This window comes from Phocoena sinus, chromosome 8, assembly GCF_008692025.1.
Source record: "Phocoena sinus isolate mPhoSin1 chromosome 8, mPhoSin1.pri, whole genome shotgun sequence".
Lineage (NCBI taxonomy): Eukaryota > Metazoa > Chordata > Mammalia > Artiodactyla > Phocoenidae > Phocoena > Phocoena sinus.
The window spans coordinates 26,233,306-26,254,022 of NC_045770.1; the positions used below are offsets into that span (position 1 = coordinate 26,233,306).

Below are 20,717 nucleotides of genomic sequence, written 5' to 3' on the forward strand. Positions count from 1 at the left end.
AAGAAGAAAAAAAGAAAGGGACTGAGAAAATATTTGAAGAGATTATAGTTGAAAACTTCCCTAATATGGGAAAGGAAATAGTTAATCAAGTCCAGGAAGCACAGAGAGTCCCATACAGGATAAATACAAGGAGAAATACGCCAAGACACATATTAATCAAACTATCAAAAATTAAATACAAAGAAAGCATATTAAAAGCAGCAAGGGAAAAACAACAAATAACACACAAGGGAATCCCCATAAGGTTAACAGCTGATCTCTCAGCAGAAACCCTACAAGCCAGAAGGGAGTGGCAGGACATACTGAAAGTGATGAAGGAGAAAAACCTGCAACCAAGATTACTCTACCCAGCAAGGATCTCATTCACATTTGATGGAGAAATTAAAACCTTTACAGACAAGCAAAAGCTGAGAGAGTTCAGTACCACCAAACCAGCTTTACAACAAATGCTAAAGGAACTTCTCTAGATAAGAAATGCAAGAGAAGGAAACGACCTATAATAACGAACCCAAAACAATACAGAAAATGGTAATAGGAACATACATATCGATAATTACCTGAAATGTAAATGGACTAAATGCTCCCACCAAAAGACACAGATTGGCTGAATGGATACAAAAACAAGACCCTTATATATGCTGTCTACAAGAGACCCACCTCAGACCTAGAGACACATACAGACTGAAAGTAAGGGGATGGAAAAAGATATTCCATGCAAATGGAAACCAAAAGAAAGCTGGAGTAGCAATTCTCATATCAGACAAAATAGACCTTAAAATAAGGACTATTAAAAGGGATAAAGAAGGACACTACATAATGATCAAGGGATCGATCCAAGAAGAAGATATAACAATTGTAAATATTTATGCACCCAACATAGGAGCACCTCACTACATAAGGCAAATACTAACAGCCATAAAAGGGGATATCGACAGTAACACTTTCATAGTAGGGGACTTTAACACCCAACTTTCACCCATGGACAGATCATCCAAAATGAAAATAAATAAGGAAACACAAGCTTTAAATGATACATTAAACAAGACGGACTTAATTGATATTTATAGGACACTCCATCCAAAAACAACAGAATACACATTTTTCTCAAATGCTCATGGAACATTCTCCAGGATAGATCATATCTTGGGTCACAAATCAAGCCTTGGTAAATTTAAGAAAATTGAAATTGTATCAAGTATCTTTTCTGACCACAACGCCATGAGACTAGATATCAATTATAGGAAAAGATCTGTAAAAAATACAAACACATGGAGGCTAAACAATACACTACTTACTAATGAAGTGATCACTGAAGAAATCAAAGAGGAAATTAAAAAATACCTAGAAACAAATGACAATGGAGACACAACGACCCAAAACCTATGGGATGCAGCAAAAGCAGTTCTAAGGGGGAAGTTTATAGCAATACAAGCCCACCTTAAGAAGCAGGAAACATCTCGAATAAACAACCTAACCTTGCACCTCAAGCAATTAGAAAAGAAGAACAAAAAAACCCCAAAGCTAGCAGAAGGAAAGAAATCATAAAAATCAGATCAGAAATAAATGAAAAAGAAATGAAGGAGATGATAGCAAAGATCAATAAAACTAAAAGCTGGTTCTTTGAGAAGATAAACAAAATAGATAAACCGCTAGCCAGACTCATCAAGAAAAAAAGGGAGAAGACTCAAATCAATAGAATTAGAAATGAAAAAGGAGAAGTAACAACTGACACTGCAGAAATAAAAAAAATCATGAGAGATTACTACAAGCAACTCTATGCCAATAAAATGGACAATCTGGAAGAAATGGACAAATTCTTAGAAATGCACAACCTGCCAAGACTGAATCAGGAAGAAATAGAAAATATGAACAGACCAATCACAAGCACTGAAATTGAAACTGTGATTAAAAATCTTCCAACAAACAAAAGCCCGGGACCAGATGGCTTCACAGGTGAATTCTATCAAACGTTTAGAGAAGAGCTAACACCTATCCTTCTCGAACTCTTCCAAAATATAGCAGAGGGAGGAACACTCCCAAATTCCTTCTACGAGGCCACCATCACCTTGATACCAAAACCAGACAAGGATGTCACAAAGAAAACTACAGGCCAATATCACTGATGAACATAGATGCAAAAATCCTTAACAAAATACTAGCAAACAGAATCCAACAGCACATTAAAAGGATCATACACCATGATCAAGTGGGGTTTATTCCACGAATGCAAGGATTCTTCAATATACGCAAATCTATCAATGTGATAAACCATATTAACAAATTGAAGGAGAAAAACCATATGATCATCTCAATAGATGCAGAGAAAGCTTTTGACAAAATTCAACACCCATTTATGATAAAAACCCTCCAGAAAGTAGGCATAGAGGGAACTTTCCTCAACATAATAAAGGCCATATATGACAAGCCCACAGCAAACATCATCCTCAATGGTGAAAAACTGAAAGCATTTCCACTAAGATCAGGAACAAGACAAGGTTGCCCACACTCACCACTCTTATTCAACATAGTTTTGGAAGTTTTAGCCACAGCAATCAGAGAAGAAAAGGAAATAAAAGGAATCCAAATCGGAAAAGAGGAAGTAAAGCTGTCACTGTTTGCAGATGATATGATACTATACATAGAGAATCCTAAAGATGCTACCAGAAAACTACTAGAGCTAATCAATGAATTTCGTAAAGTAGCAGGATACAAAATTAATGCACAGAAATCTCTGGCATTCCTATATACTAATGATGAAAAATCTGAAAGTGAAATCAAGAAAACACTCCCATTTACCATTGCAACAAAAAGAATAAAATATCTAGGAATAAACCTACCTAAGGAGACGAAAGACCTGTATGCAGAAAATTATAAGACACTGATGAAAGAAATTAAAGATGATACAAATAGATGGAGAGATATACCATGTTCTTGGATGCGAAGAATCAACATTGTGAAAATGACCTACTACCCAAAGCAATCTACAGATTCAATGCAATCCCTATCAAGCTACCCCTGGCATTTTTCACAGAACTAGAACAAAATATTTCGCAATTTGTATGGAAACACAAAAGACCCCGAATAGCCAAAGCAATCTTGAGAACGAAAAAAGGAGCTGGAGGAATCAGGCTCCCTGACTTCAGACTATACTACAAAGCAACAGTAATCAAGACAGTATGGTACTGGCACAAAAACAGAAAGATAGATCAGTGGAACAGGATAGAAAGCCTAGAGATAAACCCACGCACATATGGACACCTTATCTTTGATAAAGGAGGCAGGAATGTACAGTGGAGAAAGGACAGCCTCTTCAATAAATGGTGCTGGGAAAACTGGACAGGTACATGTAAAAGTATGAGATTAGATCACTCCCTAACACCATACACAAAAATAAGCTCAAAATGGATTAAAGACCTAAATGTAAGGCCAGAAACTATCAAACTCTTAGAGGAAAACATAGGAAGAACACTCTATGACATAAATCACAGCAAGATCCTTTCTGACCCACCTCCTAGAGTAATGGAAATAAAAACAAAAATAAACAAATGGGACCTAATGAAACTTCAAAGCTTTTGCACAGCAAAGGAAACCATAATCAAGACCAAAAGACAACCCTCAGAATGGGAGAAAACATTTGCAAATGAAGCAACTGACAAAGGATTAATCTCCAAAATTTACAAGCAGCTCAGGCAGCTCAATAACAAAAAAACAAACAACCCCATCCAAAAATGGGCAGAAGACCTAAACAGACATTTCTCCAAAGAAGATATACAGAATGCCAACAAACACATGAAAGAATGCTCAACATCATTAATCATTAGAGAAATGCAAATCAAAACTACAATGAGATATCATCTCACACCAGTCAGAATGGCCATCATCAAAAAATCTAGAAACAATAAATGCTGGAGAGGGTGTGGAGAAAAGGGGACACTTTTGCACTGCTGGTGGGAATGTGAATTGGTTCAGCCACTATGGAGAACAGTATGGAGGTTCCTTAAAAAACTACAAATAGAATTACCATATGACCTAGCAATCCCACTACTGGGCATATACCCTGAGAAAACCAAAATTCATAAGAGTCATGTACCAAAATGTTCATTGCAGCTCTATTTACAACAGCCCGGAGATGGAAACAACCTAAGCGCCCATCATCGGACGAATGGATAAAGAAGATGTGGCACATATACACAATGGAATATTACTCAGCCTTAAAAAGAAATGAAATTGAGCTATTTGTAATGAGATGGATAGACCTAGAGTCTGTCATACAGAGTGAAGTAAGTCAGAAAGAAAAAGACAAATACCGTATGCTAACACATATATATGGAATTTAAGGGAAAAAAATGTCATGAAGAACCTAGGAGTAAGAGAGGAATAAAGACGCAGACCTACTGGAGAACAGACTTGAGGATATGGGGAGGGGGAAGGGTGAGTTTTGACAGGGCGAGAGAGAGTCATGGACATATACACACTAACAAACGTAGTAAGGTAGATAGCTAGGGGGAAGCAGCCGCAAGGCACAGGGATATTAGCTCGGGGCTTTGTGACAGCCTGGAGGGGTGGGATGGGGAGAGTGGGAGGGAGGGAGACACAAGAGGGAAGACATATGGGAACATATGTATATGTATAGCTGATTCACTTTGTTATAAAGCAGAAACTAACACACCATTGTAAAGCAATTATACCCCAATAAAGATGTTAAAAAAAAAAAAAAGAAAATAGTACAATTATGGGTATTAAATAAGTTTAATTATACATGAAGTATTTTAACAGTACCTGGCAGATAAAAAGCATTCAAATTATTATTAATGTTCACAACAATTCTATGATATTGATACTAATAGCTGTGTTTTTAAAATGAAAAATAAAAATGAAGCTAAGGTCACATAGCAAGAGTAACAAACACTGTATTGAAATTCAGGACTATTTGACTACAAAGCCAATGTTTTTAACTACTATATCAAAATGCCTCACTCTGTGATTCTTAACTGTTCTAGAGCATTAAGAAATTACATAAGGGACTTCCCTGGTGGTCCAGTGGTTAAGACTTCACCTTCCAATGCAAGGGGTGAGGGTTCAATCCCTGGTTGGGGAGCTAGGATCCCACATGCCTCACGGCCAAAAAACCAAAACATAAAACAGAAGCAATACTGTAACAAATTCAATAAAGACTTTAAAAATGGTCCACATCAAAAAAAAATCTAAAAAATGAAGGTTTAAAAAAAAAAAGAACTTATATAAAAGTTCACAATTCAAAACATAAACTCATAATAACCCCTAAAAAAACATAAGAAGGAAACTAAAGGCCATGTTATGTATAAATAAAGATATAAATTCAAAATAAAATATTAACAAATTTAATGTAGTGGTATATTAAAGGAAATGCCATAATCAAATAGGATTCAAAGAATGCAAGCATGGTCCAATGTTAGGAAATGTATTCAGGCAATTCATCTCATTAACAAAAGAAAAAAAAAATCACAGTTATATCAAAGGATACCAAAAAAGTTATTTCATAAAATTTAGATACCCATTCCTAATTTAAAAGCAAAAGCAAATTAACAAAAAAACACTTTTGAATAAACTTTGAATGCAAAGATACTTTCTAAAGATGACAATCTTCATCTTAAATGCAAGAAGTTATCACTTAAACACAGAAAGAAAAGTGTTATTAATCAAAGTTCTGAAATTCTACTTCAAGAATACAAGAAAGTTGAAATATTGTAATACCAAGTAGCAAAAGCAAAAGTAATCACCATTTGCATATAACTATATTCCCATATAACCCAATTAAAAAAAAAAACACTATAGATTTAATGACAAGAGTTAAAAAAAAATGGGCAGACTAGCACCAGGCAAGTCAGAAAACATAAGAGAACAAAGATTCAGCATACAATTGAAAAAAATAAAAATATCTTAGGGTACATGCATTAACAACTGAATGGAGAAATGTACTGAAGAGCATAAATAAAAATCTGAATTGACTGTGGTGACCTAAATGGGAAAGAAATCCGAAAAAGAGGGGATATATGTATAGGTATAGCTGATACACTTTGCTGTACAGTAGAAACTAATGCAACACTGTAAAACAACCCTACTCCAATAAAAATTTTAAAAAATTTTGAATTGAGAAATAACCAGTATTTTAGGATGAGATTACTCAACATTACAAAGGCATTAATTGTCTTTGATTTATCTATACATTTAATTAAATTTAAATCAAAATTCCAAAATGAGTTGTAAATTTATAATGTATTTTGGAAAACTGTTTCTTTTGAGCTTGAACTTGACAAAATTGATTCTAAATTTAACAACAAAAAAAAGCACACATAAGAATGTAAAGTTACTTTTTAGTGACTAATAAAAGAAGACTTACCCTGTCACATAGTAGGTGTTCACTAATTATTTGCTATCTGCATGAGTTACTGAAAACTACAATTAAAATAGTATGATACTAATTCCAGGAAACAACAAAAAAATCAATAAAATAGATTTGAGAGTAAAGAAATAGACTGATTTTATAAAAAATGATGTAATATATAATAAATGTGTCATTTCTAATTAGTGGGAAAAAATAATTCATTCAATATATTATAAATGACTATCTAAAGACTTAAGGAAAGTTAAATGCTTACTTTAAACTATACACAAGTATGTATTTCAAAAATATTAAAGCTATCCATAAAAATAAAACTGAACAAGTTCTCAAAGGACATATAGGTGTGCATTTTTATGATCTTGGGGGTGGAGAAGGCCTGCCAATGAATTATACCAATAACATTAAGTCATAAAAGAAAAACCTGATAGGTTTTGTTCGTAAAAATATTTAAAATATATTCATAGCAAATATAAACAAAGTAAAAAATGAACATGAAACTAACAGGAAGAAATTTGAACAGACTTATTAAAAGGTCTTAAATTAATATCCCAAAATGGGTAAATACCATCAATAATCAATCAAATGGCCAAAAAAATATGAAAAAATATCCCACTTTGCTAGTAAACAAATGTATAAAAATAAAAGCAAAGAAAAAGTCTGCTTACCAATCACAGTAGCACAGATTATAAAGAATGATAGTACTACTATTGAAAACCATGTAACAAAAGTCATTTTACTGACAGTATAATTTCTTCAATATTTCTGTACAGAAATTTTGCAATACATATCTCACTTTAAGTGTCTATATCCTCTAAATTGACAATTTCCCTTTTAGCAATTCATGTAAGAAAATAACCAGGTAAGTATGCAAAATGCATTGGAAAAGATGATCAGCACAGTGTTGTTTAATAGGGGAGAAAATAAAAATATATAAATGTCCCTCCACTGACAATTAAATAAATAATGGTAAAATCATATAAATATATATATGTAAATATTAAGAGGTCATTAAAATATATACATTTACTGGCATCCAACTATGTTTGTGTAAGTGAAAGAATCAGGATGCATTCTATGAGCCTACTTTTTTTTTTTTTTTTTTTTTTTTTTTGCGGTACACGGGCCTCTCACTGTTGTAGCCTCTCCCGTTGCGGAGCACAGGCTCCGGACGCGCAGGCCCAGCGGCCATTGCTCACGAGCCCAGCCGCTCCGCGGCATGTGGGATCCTCCCAGACCGGGGCATGAACCCATGTCCCCTGCATCGGCAGGTGGACTCTCAACCACTGCGCCACCAGGGAAGCCCAAGCCTACTTTTATAAAACTGTTTATTTTAAAAGTATATAATAACCAGAAAAAAATCTAAAAAAAAAATCAAAATATTAACAAAGATTCTCTTAAAGCAAAGGATAATTTTTCTCTCTCACTTTTTTTGTTTACCTACTCCTTCCTAAGCCTTCTTTCTTCTGAAATTAAAAAAGAAAAACAGGATATCAATAGCTACTGAAACAGAAAGATTATTCACCCATGGTAAATGGGGGAGCTGGTTCTAAAATATACTGCGGCATGATTCCATTGTTTTGTACATACACATACACACACAAACACACACACACACACACACACACACACACACACGGTAATCATGTCATGATGTATGTAAGTGAAATCATTATGCTGCATATCTTAAGCTTATATAGTGCTGTTATGTTAAGTATATGTCAAGTATGTCAAGTATATTTCATAAAACTGGAAGAAAAAATAAATATCACTTTTTAAAAGCACACGCTCTAAACAACAACAAAAAAACTGTTACAATCTGAAACTCCGGAATACAACAAAAACTCTGAAATAAAATAAAATCTCTGATATATACAAAATTTTTAACAGTGGTTATGTCCAGAGGTATACTATGGAGGCTTTCCTATATTATTTAAATTTCCTCACAAGAAGAAAACGTTGCTTTTACATTAAACACATGCATACTTAAATTTTACATACTTAAGTTTTATATTCATTGAGTTTTATATTCAAATATGCTACATAGGTTTACATAAAAATGAAAAGGAAAAAATGGCTATAGCAATATACACATTTGAAATTTAGTATCAAGTCAATTCAAAAGTATTTCCTGGCACAAAACACTGACAAAGTTAATTTCTCATATAACTCTGAAAATAATATGTATCTCCTTAATACTCACCCCATATCTTTCAGCTACAATGTCTTCTAAATTTCTATTTTGTTTCTCAGCTTGTTCCTTCATTCTTTGGTAAGACTTCCTTAGCCAGCTTAAACCACCATCTTCTACTACTGAAATTAAATTCCAATATTAAATGTCAGTTATACTTTTCACATGGTTATGACAGAATACTTATTGCTACTACAATGATTTCTAACTATAAAAGTACATATTATTCCTTGAATATATAAAAATCATAAATACATTTAAAATTCAACATATACTTGAGTGCCTATATGTGTAAGGTACAGTTCTACAATTATGAGAAAGGAAAAAATAAAACTACCCTCAAAAACACTGCCATCTAAGAGAATGAGAATAAAAAGACATAAATAATTATAACAAAGATAATATTTGATAAGTATTATAAAGAGCTATAAAGTTATATAAAAATGAAAAAAAGGCACGATTGCCTCTAAATGTGAGGTCAGGGAAAATTTCACAAACCAGGCTGAAAAAATGAGTTGGATTTCTATAATAAAAGATAAGAGTAGGAAGGGTATTCCTAGAAATAAATAAGGAATAAAGGTACACACATGGGGTGGAAAAGCTCTTTCAGATACAACACAAAGAACAAATAAGGAGCTGAGAGCAGTCAAGAGGGTGGAATAGGAGGACCTGGGGTTCACTTCTCCCCACAAGTACATCAAGAATATATCTACAAGTGGAACAATTTGCATAGAGCCCCTGCTGAACACTAGCAGAGGATCCTGGACACCTAAAAGGACAAGAGAAGATCCCTGTGTAACCAGGTAGGATGAAGGAGAGAAAGGGAAGAAAAGGAAAAGAGGAAACGGGATGGAATCCACACTCCTGGTGAGGAGCTGAAGGAGAGGAGAGATTACCAAACCCAGGGAGGCCCCCTTACCAGTGGCAAAATATGCTGAAATAGAGGGGTGGATTCAGGGGCTATTGTAAGAAAGGGCAGTGGCTGATCTGTGGCAGTCAGAAGAGAACAAGACTTCCATGGACAGTCTGTACCACGGCCCTACGCACCTCAGCCTGAGATGGGTGTCTGCCAACGTGGGCAGGGGCTGGGTGCTGACGCGAGATGTTAGGAGAGCAGACCCAGGGAGAGGACTGCTGTTGGCTGTGTGGATACGGCCTGAAGGGACGGGAGTGAGGAGCTCTGCAGCTGGGAATGCTCCTGGAAGAAGTAGGACTGCCTTAGAAGCAAGGCGCCATTGTTGAGTGGCACACAAGGGGCAGGGCCCCCATCGCAGCCTCTCTCCCCACACGCCAGCCCTGGCCTCCATGGCTACTGGGAGGGATTCCCAACAGAGTGCCCACGCCCCAGTCATTGCAACCTTGTCCCCCTCACACCTGAGCAAGTGCACATGCCCCAGTCATAGGCACCTTATTCCCTCCTGCCTGAGCAAGCATGCATGCCCCAATTGATCACCACCTGTGGCCAATCCCACCTAAGCGAGTAAGAGTCTCCCACTCAGTTGCTGCCTTTGCCCCCACTCGCCTGGGTGGAGAGCAGATGCTTGAGGTTAGCCCACACACCGAGATGGGACCGAAACCAAAACTGAGCCCCCACGGCTGTACGACTAAGGAAGAGGAATTAAAATCTCTCTGTGCAGCTGCACAAGCCAGATTTAACCCCCATGATCAGCCTGGTATATCCAACACCTGCAGAACAACTGAAGAGATGAGTGCTCCCAGAACTGAGATGGGTCTAGCTTTGGCAGCTGTGGACTTTGGGGACATGTGCACATGGGAGTTGGGGCAGGTCAGAATCTGTGTTGCAACCACACTGCCCAGAGCAGGTCCAGAAACTTACCTGAAAGGTCTTTGAGGGCCTCCTGGGGAGGTGGAGGTTGGAAATGGCTCACCATGGGGGCAAAGACACTGATAGCAGAGCCCCCAGAGAATTATTTTGTTCTGTTTTGCTGTTTTAATTAATTCATTTAAAATTTTATATGTATTTTTTATTGGTCTATTGGGTTTTTTTGTTTGTTTTGTCATTTTTGTTTCTTTTTGTCTTCTTTTTTTTCTTTTTTGTTTTGGAGCTTTTTTTCTCTTTTTCTGCTTGTTTCACTTTGTTTTCTTGTCATTTTTGTGTGTTTATTTTTTGTAGTCTTTGCTTTTTGTGTTGTTTCTCTTTTGTTTTTGTTAGTTCTGTTTCTATTGTTTGTTTTCATTTTGAGGTATTTTTGTTTGGTTGGTGGTTGTCTACTTTATTATTTGTGGGGTTTTTTTGGATCTTTTGGTTTTGTTTGCTTCTTTTTGGTTTTCTGTTTCTCTTGGTTTTTGTCTCTTTTCTTTTTTTGTTGTTGTTTTTTGTTTGTTTTTGGCCACACCACGTGGCTTGCAAGTTCTTCCTTGGTTCCCCAGCCAGGGGTTGAAACTGAGCCCTGTGGTAGAAGCATGAAGTCCTGGCCACTGGACTTCCAGAGAATTCCTGGCCCCAGAGAATATTAATCAGTGTGAGCTCTCCCAGAGGTCCTCATCTCAGCAACAAGACCTGGCTTCCCACAACAGCCTGCAAGCTTCAGTGCTGGATGTCTGAGGCCAAACAACCAGCAAGACAGGAACACAACCCCAACCATCAGCAGACAGGCTGCCAAAAGTCATCCTATGCTCAAGACACCCAAAATACAGCTCTTGCCACAGCCCTGCCCACCCAGCTCCAACCACCAGAGCACAGGCATCAGTCCCTCCAACCAGGAAGCCTACACAAGCCCCTGGACCAACATCACTCACAAGGGGGCAGACACCAGAAGCAAGAGGAACTACGACCCTGCAGCCTGCAGAAAGTTGACAACGAACATAGTAAGTTACACAAAATTAAAGAACAGAGGAATATGCTGCAGACAAAGGCACAAGATAGAAACATACAAGATCAAATAAATGAAAAGGAACTAGGCAATCTACCCAAAAATAATTCATAGTAATAATAGTAAAGATGATGCAAGATATCAGAAACAGAATAGAGGCACGGATCAAAAATATACAAGAAATGATTAACAAAAAACTAGAGGAACCTAAGAACAAACAGTGATGAACAATAATGAAATGAAACTACCCTAGAAGGAATCAGTAGCAGAATAATTGAAGTAGAAGAACGGGTAAGTGAGCTGTAAGACAGAATGGGGGAAATCACTGCAGTGGAACAGAATAAAAAAAGAAATTAGGACAGTCTCAGAGACCTCTGGGACAACATTAAAGGAACCAATATTCAAATTATAGGGGTCCCAGAAAAAGAAGAGAAAGAGAAAGAGTCTGAGAAAATATTTGAAGGGATTATAGTTGAAAAGTTCCCTAACATGGGAAAGGAAATAGTTGCCCAAGTCTAGAAAACACAGAGAGTCCCATACAGGATAAACCCAAGGAGAAACATGTTGAGACACATATGAATCAAACTAACAAAAATTAAATACAAAGAAAAAATATTAAAAGCAACAAGGGAAAAGCAACAAATAACATACAAGGAAATCCCCGTAAGGTTATCAGCTGATATCTCAGCAGAAACTCTGCAAGCCAGAACGGAGTGGCAGTATAAATTTAAAGTAATAAAAGGGAAAAACCTACAACCAAGATTAATCTACCCAGCAAGGCTCCCATTCAGAATCAACTGAGAAATCAAAAGCATTACAGACAAACAAAAGCTAAGAGGAAATTCAGCACCACCAAAATAGCTTTACAACAAATGCTAAATGAACTTCTCTAGGCAAGAAACACAGAGAAGAAAAAGACTTACAAAAACAAACTGAAAACAATTAAGAAAATAACAATAGCAACATACATATCAATAATTACCTTAAATGCAAATACATCAAATCCTCCAGCCAAAGGTACAGACTGGCTGAATGGATACAAAAACAAGACATGTATATATACTGTCTACAAGAGACCCACTTCAGCTCTAGGGACACATACAGACTGAAAGTGAGGGAATGGAAAAAATATATTCCATGCAAATGGAAATGAAGAGAAGGCGAGAGTAGCAATTCTCATCTCACACAAAATAAACTTTAAAATACAGACTGTTACAAGAGACAAGGAAGAACACTGGATAACGATCAAAGGATCAGTCCATGAAGAAGACATAACAATTGTAAATATATGCACCCTATATAGGAGCACCTCAACATAAGGCAAATGCTAACAACCATAAAAGGGGAAATTGACAGTAACACAGTAATAGTGGAGGATATCAAGATCCCACTGAAACCAATGGATACATCATCCAGACAGAAAGTTAAGGAAAACACAAGCCTTAAATGATACATTAGACCAGATAACACTTAATTGATATTTATAGGACATTATATCCAAAAGCAGCAGAAAACATTTTCTTCTCAAGTGCACATGGAACATTCTTCACAATAGGTCACATCTTGGGTCACAAATCAAGCCTTGAAAATTTTAAGAAAACTGAAATCATACCAAGCGTCTTTTCTGACCACAACGCTATGAGATTAGAAATCAATTACAGGAAAAAAAAGAACTGTAAAAAACACAAACACATGGAAGCTAAACAATATGTTATTAAATAATCAATGGATCACTGACGAAATCAGAGGAAATCAAAAAATACCTAGAGACAAAGGACACCAAATACACAACACTGCAAAATGTATGGGACACAGCAAAAGCAGTTCTAAAAGGGAAGTTGATAGCAATACAAGCTTACCTCGAAAAACAAGAAAAATCTCAAGTAAACAACCTATCCTTACATCTAAAGCAACTACAGAAAGAAAAACAAACAAAACACAAAGTTAGTAGAAGGAAAGAAATCATAAAGATCAGAGAAGAATAAATGAAATAGACACAAAGAAAACAATAGCAAAGATCAATAAAACTAAAAGCTGGTTCTTTGAGAAGATAAACAAAATTGATAAACCTTCAGCCAGGCTCATCAAGAAAAAAAGGGAGAGGATTCAAATCAATAAAATTATAAATAAAAAAAACAGAAGTTACAATGGACGCCACAGAAATAGAAAGGATCATAAGAAATTAGTACAGGCAACTCTACACCAATAAAATGGACAACGCAGAAGAAATGGACAAATTTGTAGAAAGACAGAAGCTTACAAGACTGAACTATGAAGAAACAGAAAATATGAACAAACCAATCACAAACACTGAAATTGAAACTGTGATTACAAATCTTCCAACAAAAGTCCAGGACCAGATGGTTTCACAGGCAAATTCTATCCAACATTTAGAGAAGAGATAACACCTACCATTCTGAAACTCTTCCCAAAAATTGCAGAGAAAGGAGCACTCCCAAACTCATTCTATGAGGTTACCATCACCCCGATACCAAAACAAGACAAAGATACCACAAAAAAAGAAAATTTATAGGTCAATATCACTAATGAACATAGACACAAAAATCCTCAACAAAATACTAGCAAGTCGAATCCAACAGCACATTAAAGGATAATACACTCTGATCAAGTGGGATTTATCCCAGGGTTGCAAGGATTCTTCAATATACACAAATCAAACAACGTGATACATCACATTAACAAACTAAAGAATAAAATCCATATGATCAACTCAACAGATGCAGAAAAAACTATAACGAAGTTCAACACCCATTTATGACCAAAAAAAAAAAAAACTCCAGAAAGTGGGCTTAGAGGGAACTTACCTCAACATAAAAGAGACCATATACAACAAAAGCTACAGCTAACAATTAGTCAATGGTGAAAAGCTGAAAGCATTTCCTCTAAGATCAGGAACAAAGCAAGGATGACCACTCCTGCTAATCCAACTCAACATAGTTTTGGAAGTCCTAGACACAGCAATCAGAGAAGAAAAATAAATAAAAGGACTCCAAATTGGAAAAGAAGAAGTAAACTGCCACTGTTTGCAGATGACATGACACTCACTATGCATAGAAAATCCTAAAGATGCTATGAGAAAACTACTAGCACTCATAAATGAATTTGGTACAGTTGCTGTATACAAAATTAATACATAGAAATCTCTTGCTTTCTTACACACTAACAACAAAAAATCAGAAACAGAACTTAAGGAAACAACCCCATTTACCACTGCATCAAACTGAATAAAATACCTAGGAATACACCTACCTAAGGAAACAAAAGACTGCTACGCATACAACTATAAAATACTGATGAAAAGGGAAAAGATGACACAAACAGATGGAGAGATATGTTCTTGGACCGGAAGAATCAACACTGTGAAAATGACTATACTACTCAAAGCAATCTACACATTCAACGCAATCACTACCAAACTACCACTGGCATTTTTCACAGAAATAGAACAAAAAATTTCACAATTTGTATGGAAACACAAAAGACCCTGAATACCCAAAGCAATCTTGAGAAAGAAAAACGGAGTTGGTAGAATCAGGCTCCTGGACTTCAGACTATACTACAAAGCTACAGTAATCAAGACAGTATGGTACTGGCACAAAAACAGAAATATAGATCAATGGAACAGGAGAGACAGCCAGAGATAAACCCACGCAAATATGGTCACCTTATTTTTGATAAAGGAGGCAAGAGTATACAATGCAGAAAAACCAGCCTCTTCAATAAGTGGTGTTGGGAACACTGGACAGCTACATGTAAAAGAATGAAATTAGATCATCTCTAACACCATACACAAAAATAAACTACTCAAAATGGATTAAAGACCTAAATGTAAGGCCAGACATTATAAAACTCTTAGATGAAAACATAGGCAGAACACTCTGTGACATAAATCACAGCAAGATCCTTTTTGACTCCCCTCCTAGAGAAATGGAAATTTAAAAAAACTAAACGAATGGGACCTAATGAAACTTAAAAGTTTTTGCACAGCAAAGGAAACCATAAACAAGATGAAAAGACAACCCTCAGAATGGGGGGAAATATTTGCAAATGAAGCAACTGACAAAGGACTAATCTCCAAAATTTACAAGCAGCTCATGCAGCTCAATATCAAAAAAACAAACCACCCAATCCAAAAATGGGCAGAAGACCTAAATAGACATTTCTCCAAAGGACAGATTACAAACAAACATATTAAAGGATGCTCAACATCACTAATAATTAGAGAAATGCAGATCAAAACTACAATTAGGTATCACCTCAAACCTGCCAGAATGGCCATCAGCAAAAAATCTACAAACAATAAATGCTGGAGAGGGTGTGGAGAAAAGGAAACCCTCTTGCACTGTTGGTGGGAATGTAAATCGATACAGCCACTATGGAGAATAGTATGGAGGTTCCTTAAAAACTAAAAATAGAACTACCATACGACCCAGCAATCCCACTACTGGGCATATACCCTGAGAAAACCATAATTCAAAAAGAGACACGTACCACAATGTTCACTGCAGCTCTATTTACAATAGCCAGGACATGGAAGCAACCTAAATGTCCATCAACAGATGAATGGACAAAGAAGATGTGGCACATATATACAAAGGAATATTACTCAGCCATAAAAAGAAATGAAATTGAGCTATTTGTAGTGAGGTGGATGAACCTAGAGTCTGTCATACAGAGTGAAGTTAAGTCAGAAAAAGAAAAACAAATACCGTATGCTAACACATATATATGGAATCTAAAAACAAATGGTTCTGAAGAACCTAGGGCCAGGACAGGAATAAAGATGCAGACGTAGAGAATGGACTTGAGGACACAGGGAGGCAGAAGGGTAAGCTGCAATGAAGTATAAGCAGCTTCTAGAGGGGTGGTATAGGGAGGTTGGGAGGGAGACGCAAGAATGAGGAGATGAGAGGGGTCGGTGGGAAGATGGCGGAAGAGTAAGACGTGGAGATCGCCTTCCTCCTCACGGATACACCAGAAATACATCTACACGTGGAACAACTCCTACAGAACACCTACTGAAGGCTGGCAGAAGACCTCAGAGCTCCCAAAAGGCAAGAAACTCCCCACGTACCTGGGTAGGGCAAAAGAAAAAAGAAAAAACAGAGACAAAAGAATAAGGACGGCACCTGCACCAGTGGGAGGGAGCTGTGAAGGAGGAAAAGTTTCCACACATTAGGAAGCCCCTCCGCGGGCGGAGACTGCGGGAGGCGGAGGGGGGAGCTTCGGGACCGCGGAGTGGTGCACAGCGACGGGTGTGGAGGGCAAAGCGGGGAGATTCCTGCACAGACGATCGGTGCCGACCGGCACTCACCAACCCGAGAGGCTTGTCTGCTCACCCGCCGGGGCGGGCGGGGCTGCAAGCTGAGGCTCGGGTTTCGGTTTTGGACAGAGCGCAGGGAGAGGACTGGGGTTGGCGGCTTGAGCATAGCCTGAAGGGGTTGGTGCGCCACGACTAGCCGGGAGGGAGTTCGGGGAAAAGCCTGCACCGGCCGAAGAGGCAAGAGACTTTTTCTTCCCTCTTTGTTTCCTGGTGCGCGAGGAGAGGGGTTTAAGAGCGCTGCTTAAAGGAACTCCAGAGACGGGCGCGAGCCGCGGCTAAAAGCGCGAACCCCAGAGACGGGCGCGAGCCGCGGCTGAAACCGCGGACCCCAGAGACGGGCGGGAGACGCTGGGGCTGCTGCTGCCGCCACCAGGGGGGCTGTGTGCGAGCACAGGTCACTCTCCGCGCCCCTCTTCCGCGGAGCCTGTGCAGGCCGCCACTGCCAGGTTCCCGGGATACAGGGACAACTTCCCCGGGAGTACGCACGGCGGGTCTCAGGCTGGTGCAGCGTCACGCCGGCCTCTGCCGCAGCGTCACGCCGCCTCTGCCGCCGCAGGCCCGCCCCGCACGCAGTGCCCCTCCTTCCCCCATCCCCCAACCGCAGGCCTGAGTGAGCCGGAGCTCCCCAATCAGCGGCTCCTTTAACCCCGTCCTGTCTGAGCAAAAAAACAGACGCCCTCCAGCGATCTGCGCGCAGGGGCAGGGCCGGGTACAAAGCTGAGCTCCTGTGAGCTGTGAGAGCAGGGAGGAGAGGGGGAGGTCTCTCCCGGCAGCCGCGGAGGCGGCGGATTGAAGCTCCATGATCAACTTGATGTGCCCTGCATTGTGGAATACCTGAATAGACAGGGAGTGATCCCAAATTGAAGAGGGGGAATTTAGGAGCGAGATCTGTGATTTTTTTCCCTTTTCCTCTTTTTGTGAATGTGTGCGTGTATGCTTCTGTGTGAGATCTTGTCTGTATACTCTTGCTTCCACCATTTGTCCTAGGGCTCTATCCGTCCATGGTTTTTTTTTTTTAATAATTAATTTTAATTGTAATAACTTTATTGAACTTTACCTTCGTTCTTTCTTTCTTTCTTTCCTTCCCTCCTTCCCTCCTTTAGACAGCGAATCACCCCAGGTTGAGGGGGTGGTCTCTGGGAGCAGGATTTATGATTTTTCCCCCCTTTGCCTCTCTTTGTGAACATGTATGTGTATGCTTCTGTGTAAGATTTTCTGTGTATAGCTTTGCTCCCAACAGTTGTCCTAGGGCTCTATCCGTCCATGGTTTTTTTTAAAAAAAAATTTTTTTTCTTAATAATTAATTTTAATTGTAATAACTTTATTGTACTTTACCTTCGTTCTTTCTTTCTTTCTTTCCTTCCTTCCTTCCCTCCTTTAGACAACAAATCACCCCAGGTTGAGGGGGTGGTCTCTGGGAGCAGGATTTATGATTTTTCCCCCTTTGCCTCTCTTTGTGAACGTGTATGTGTATGCTTCTGTGTAAGATTTTCTCTGTATAGCTTTGCTTCCAACATTTGTCCTAGGGCTCTATCCGTCCATGGTTTTTTTTAAAAAAAATTTTTTTTTTCTTAATAATTAATTTTAATTGTAATAACTTTATTGTACTTTACCTTCGTTCTTTCTTTCTTTCCTTCCTTCCTTCCCTCCTTTAGACAGCGAATCACCCCAGGTTGAGGAGGTGGTCTCTGGGAGCAGGATTTATGATTTTTCCCCCTTTGCCTCTCTTTGTGAACACGTATGGGTATGCTTCTGTGTAAGATTTTCTCTGTATAGCTTTGTTTCCAACATTTGTCCTAGGGTTCTATCTGTTCTTTTTTTTTTTTTTTTTCTTTCTTTATAAATATTTTTTAGTACAATAACTATATTATACTTTATTTTTACTGTATCTTCTTTCTTTCTGTCTTTTTTCCTTCTTTCCCTCCTTCCTTCCTCCCTTCCTCCCTCCCTCCCTCCCTCCTTTCTTTCCTTCTTTGCTTCTTTCTTCCTTCCTTCCTTTCCTCCTTTCCTTTCTTTCCTCATACTTCTACTAATTCTCTCTACATTTTCTCCTTCTTTCCCTCCTTCCTTCCTTCCTTCTCCCCTCCCTCCCTTTCTTTCCTTCTTTGCTTCTTTCTTCCTTCCTTCCTTTCCTCCTTTCCTTCTTTCTTTCCTCATACTTCTACTAATTCTCTCTACATTTTCTCCTTCTTTCCCTCCTACCATCCTTCCTTCCTCCCTCCCTCCCTTCTTTCCTTCTTTGCTTCTTTCTTCCTTCCTTCCTTTCCTCCTTTCCTTCTCTCTTTCCTCAAACTTCTACTAATTCTCTCTACATTTTCTCCTTCTTTCCCTCCTTCTTTCCTTCCTCCCTCCCTCCCTCCCTCCTTTCTTTCCTTCTTTGCTTCTTTCTTCCTTCCTTCCTTTCCTCCTTTCCCTCTTTCTTTCCTCATACTTCTACTAATTCTCTCTACATTTTCTCCTTCTTTCCCTCCTTCCTTCCTTCCTTCCTCCCTCCCTCCCTCCTTTCTTTCCTTCTTTGCTTCTTTCTTCCTTCCTTCCTTTCCTCCTTTCCTTCTTTCTTTCCTCATACTTCTAATAATTCTCTCTACTTTTCCTCCCTTTTATTCTGAGCTGTGTGGATGAAAGGCTCTTGGTGCTCCAGCCCAGGAGGCAGGGCTCTGCCTCTGAGGTAGGAGAGCCAACTTCAGGACACTGATCAACAAGAGACCTCCCAGCTCCACATAATATTAAACGGTGGAAATCTCCCAGAGACCTCCATCTTAACACCAGCACCCAGCTTCACTCAACGACCAGCAAGCCACAGTGCTGGACAACCTATGCCAAACAACTAGCAAAACAGGAACACAACCCCACCCATTAGCAGAGAGGCTGCCTAAAATCATAACAAGGCCACAGACACCCCAAAACACACCACCAGACGTGAACCTGCCCACTAGAGAGACAAGATCCAGCCTCATCCAGCACAACACAGGCACTAGTCCCCTCCACCAGGAAGCCTACACAACCCGCTGAAACAACCTTAGTCACTGGAGACAGACATCAAAAACAACGGGAACTACGAACGTGCAGCCTGAAAAAGGAGACCCCAAACACAGTAAGATAAGCAAAATTAGAAGACAGAAAAACACACAGCAGATGAAGGAGCAAGATAAAAACCCACCAGACCTAACAAATGAAGAGGAAATAGGCAATCTACCTGAAAAAGAATTCAGAATAATGATAGTAAGGATGATCCGAAATCTTGGAAGTAGAATGGACAAAATGCTAGAAACAGTTAACAAGGACCTACAACAACTAAAGATGAAACAAGCAACGATGAACAACGCAATAAATGAAATTAAAAGTACTCTAGATCGGATCAATAGCAGAATAACTGAGGCAGAAGAACGGATAAGTGACCTGGAAGATAAAGTAGTGGAAATAACTACTGCAGAGCAGAATAAAGAAAAAAGAATGAAAAGAACTGAGGACAGTCTCAGAGAGCTCTGGGACAACATTAAACGCACCAACATTCGAATTATAGGGGTTCCAGAAGAAGAAGAAAAAAAGAAAGGGACTGAGAAAATATTTGAAGAGATTATAGTTGAAAACTTCCCTAATATGGGAAAGGAAATAGTTAATCAAGTCCAGGAAGCACAGAGAGTCCCATACAGGATAAATACAAGGAGAAATACGCCAAGACACATATTAATCAAACTATCAAAAATTAAATACAAAGAAAGCATATTAAAAGCAGCAAGGGAAAAACAACAAATAACACACAAGGGAATCCCTATAAGGTTAACAGCTGATCTCTCAGCAGAAACCCTACAAGCCAGAAGGGAGTGGCAGGACATACTGAAAGTGATGAAGGAGAAAAACCTGCAACCAAGACTACTCTACCCAGCAAGGATCTCATTCAGATTTGATGGAGAAATTAAAACCTTTACAGACAAGCAAAAGCTGAGAGAGTTCAGCACCACCAAACCA

The 20,717-nt window shown here is 38.5% G+C and overlaps 1 protein-coding gene across 2 annotated transcripts in view; it reads right to left on the minus strand.

Annotated features, from left to right (window-relative positions):
- Positions 1 to 20,717, minus strand: part of CWF19L2 (CWF19 like cell cycle control factor 2) — a 250,268-nt gene that overhangs the window by 174,493 nt on the left and 55,058 nt on the right. For both annotated transcript variants that reach the window (XM_032640618.1, XM_032640619.1), the window contains exon 7: positions 8,583 to 8,692. In XM_032640618.1, the coding sequence (XP_032496509.1) occupies positions 8,583 to 8,692 (110 nt within the window). The remainder of the gene's footprint in view (positions 1 to 8,582; positions 8,693 to 20,717) is intronic.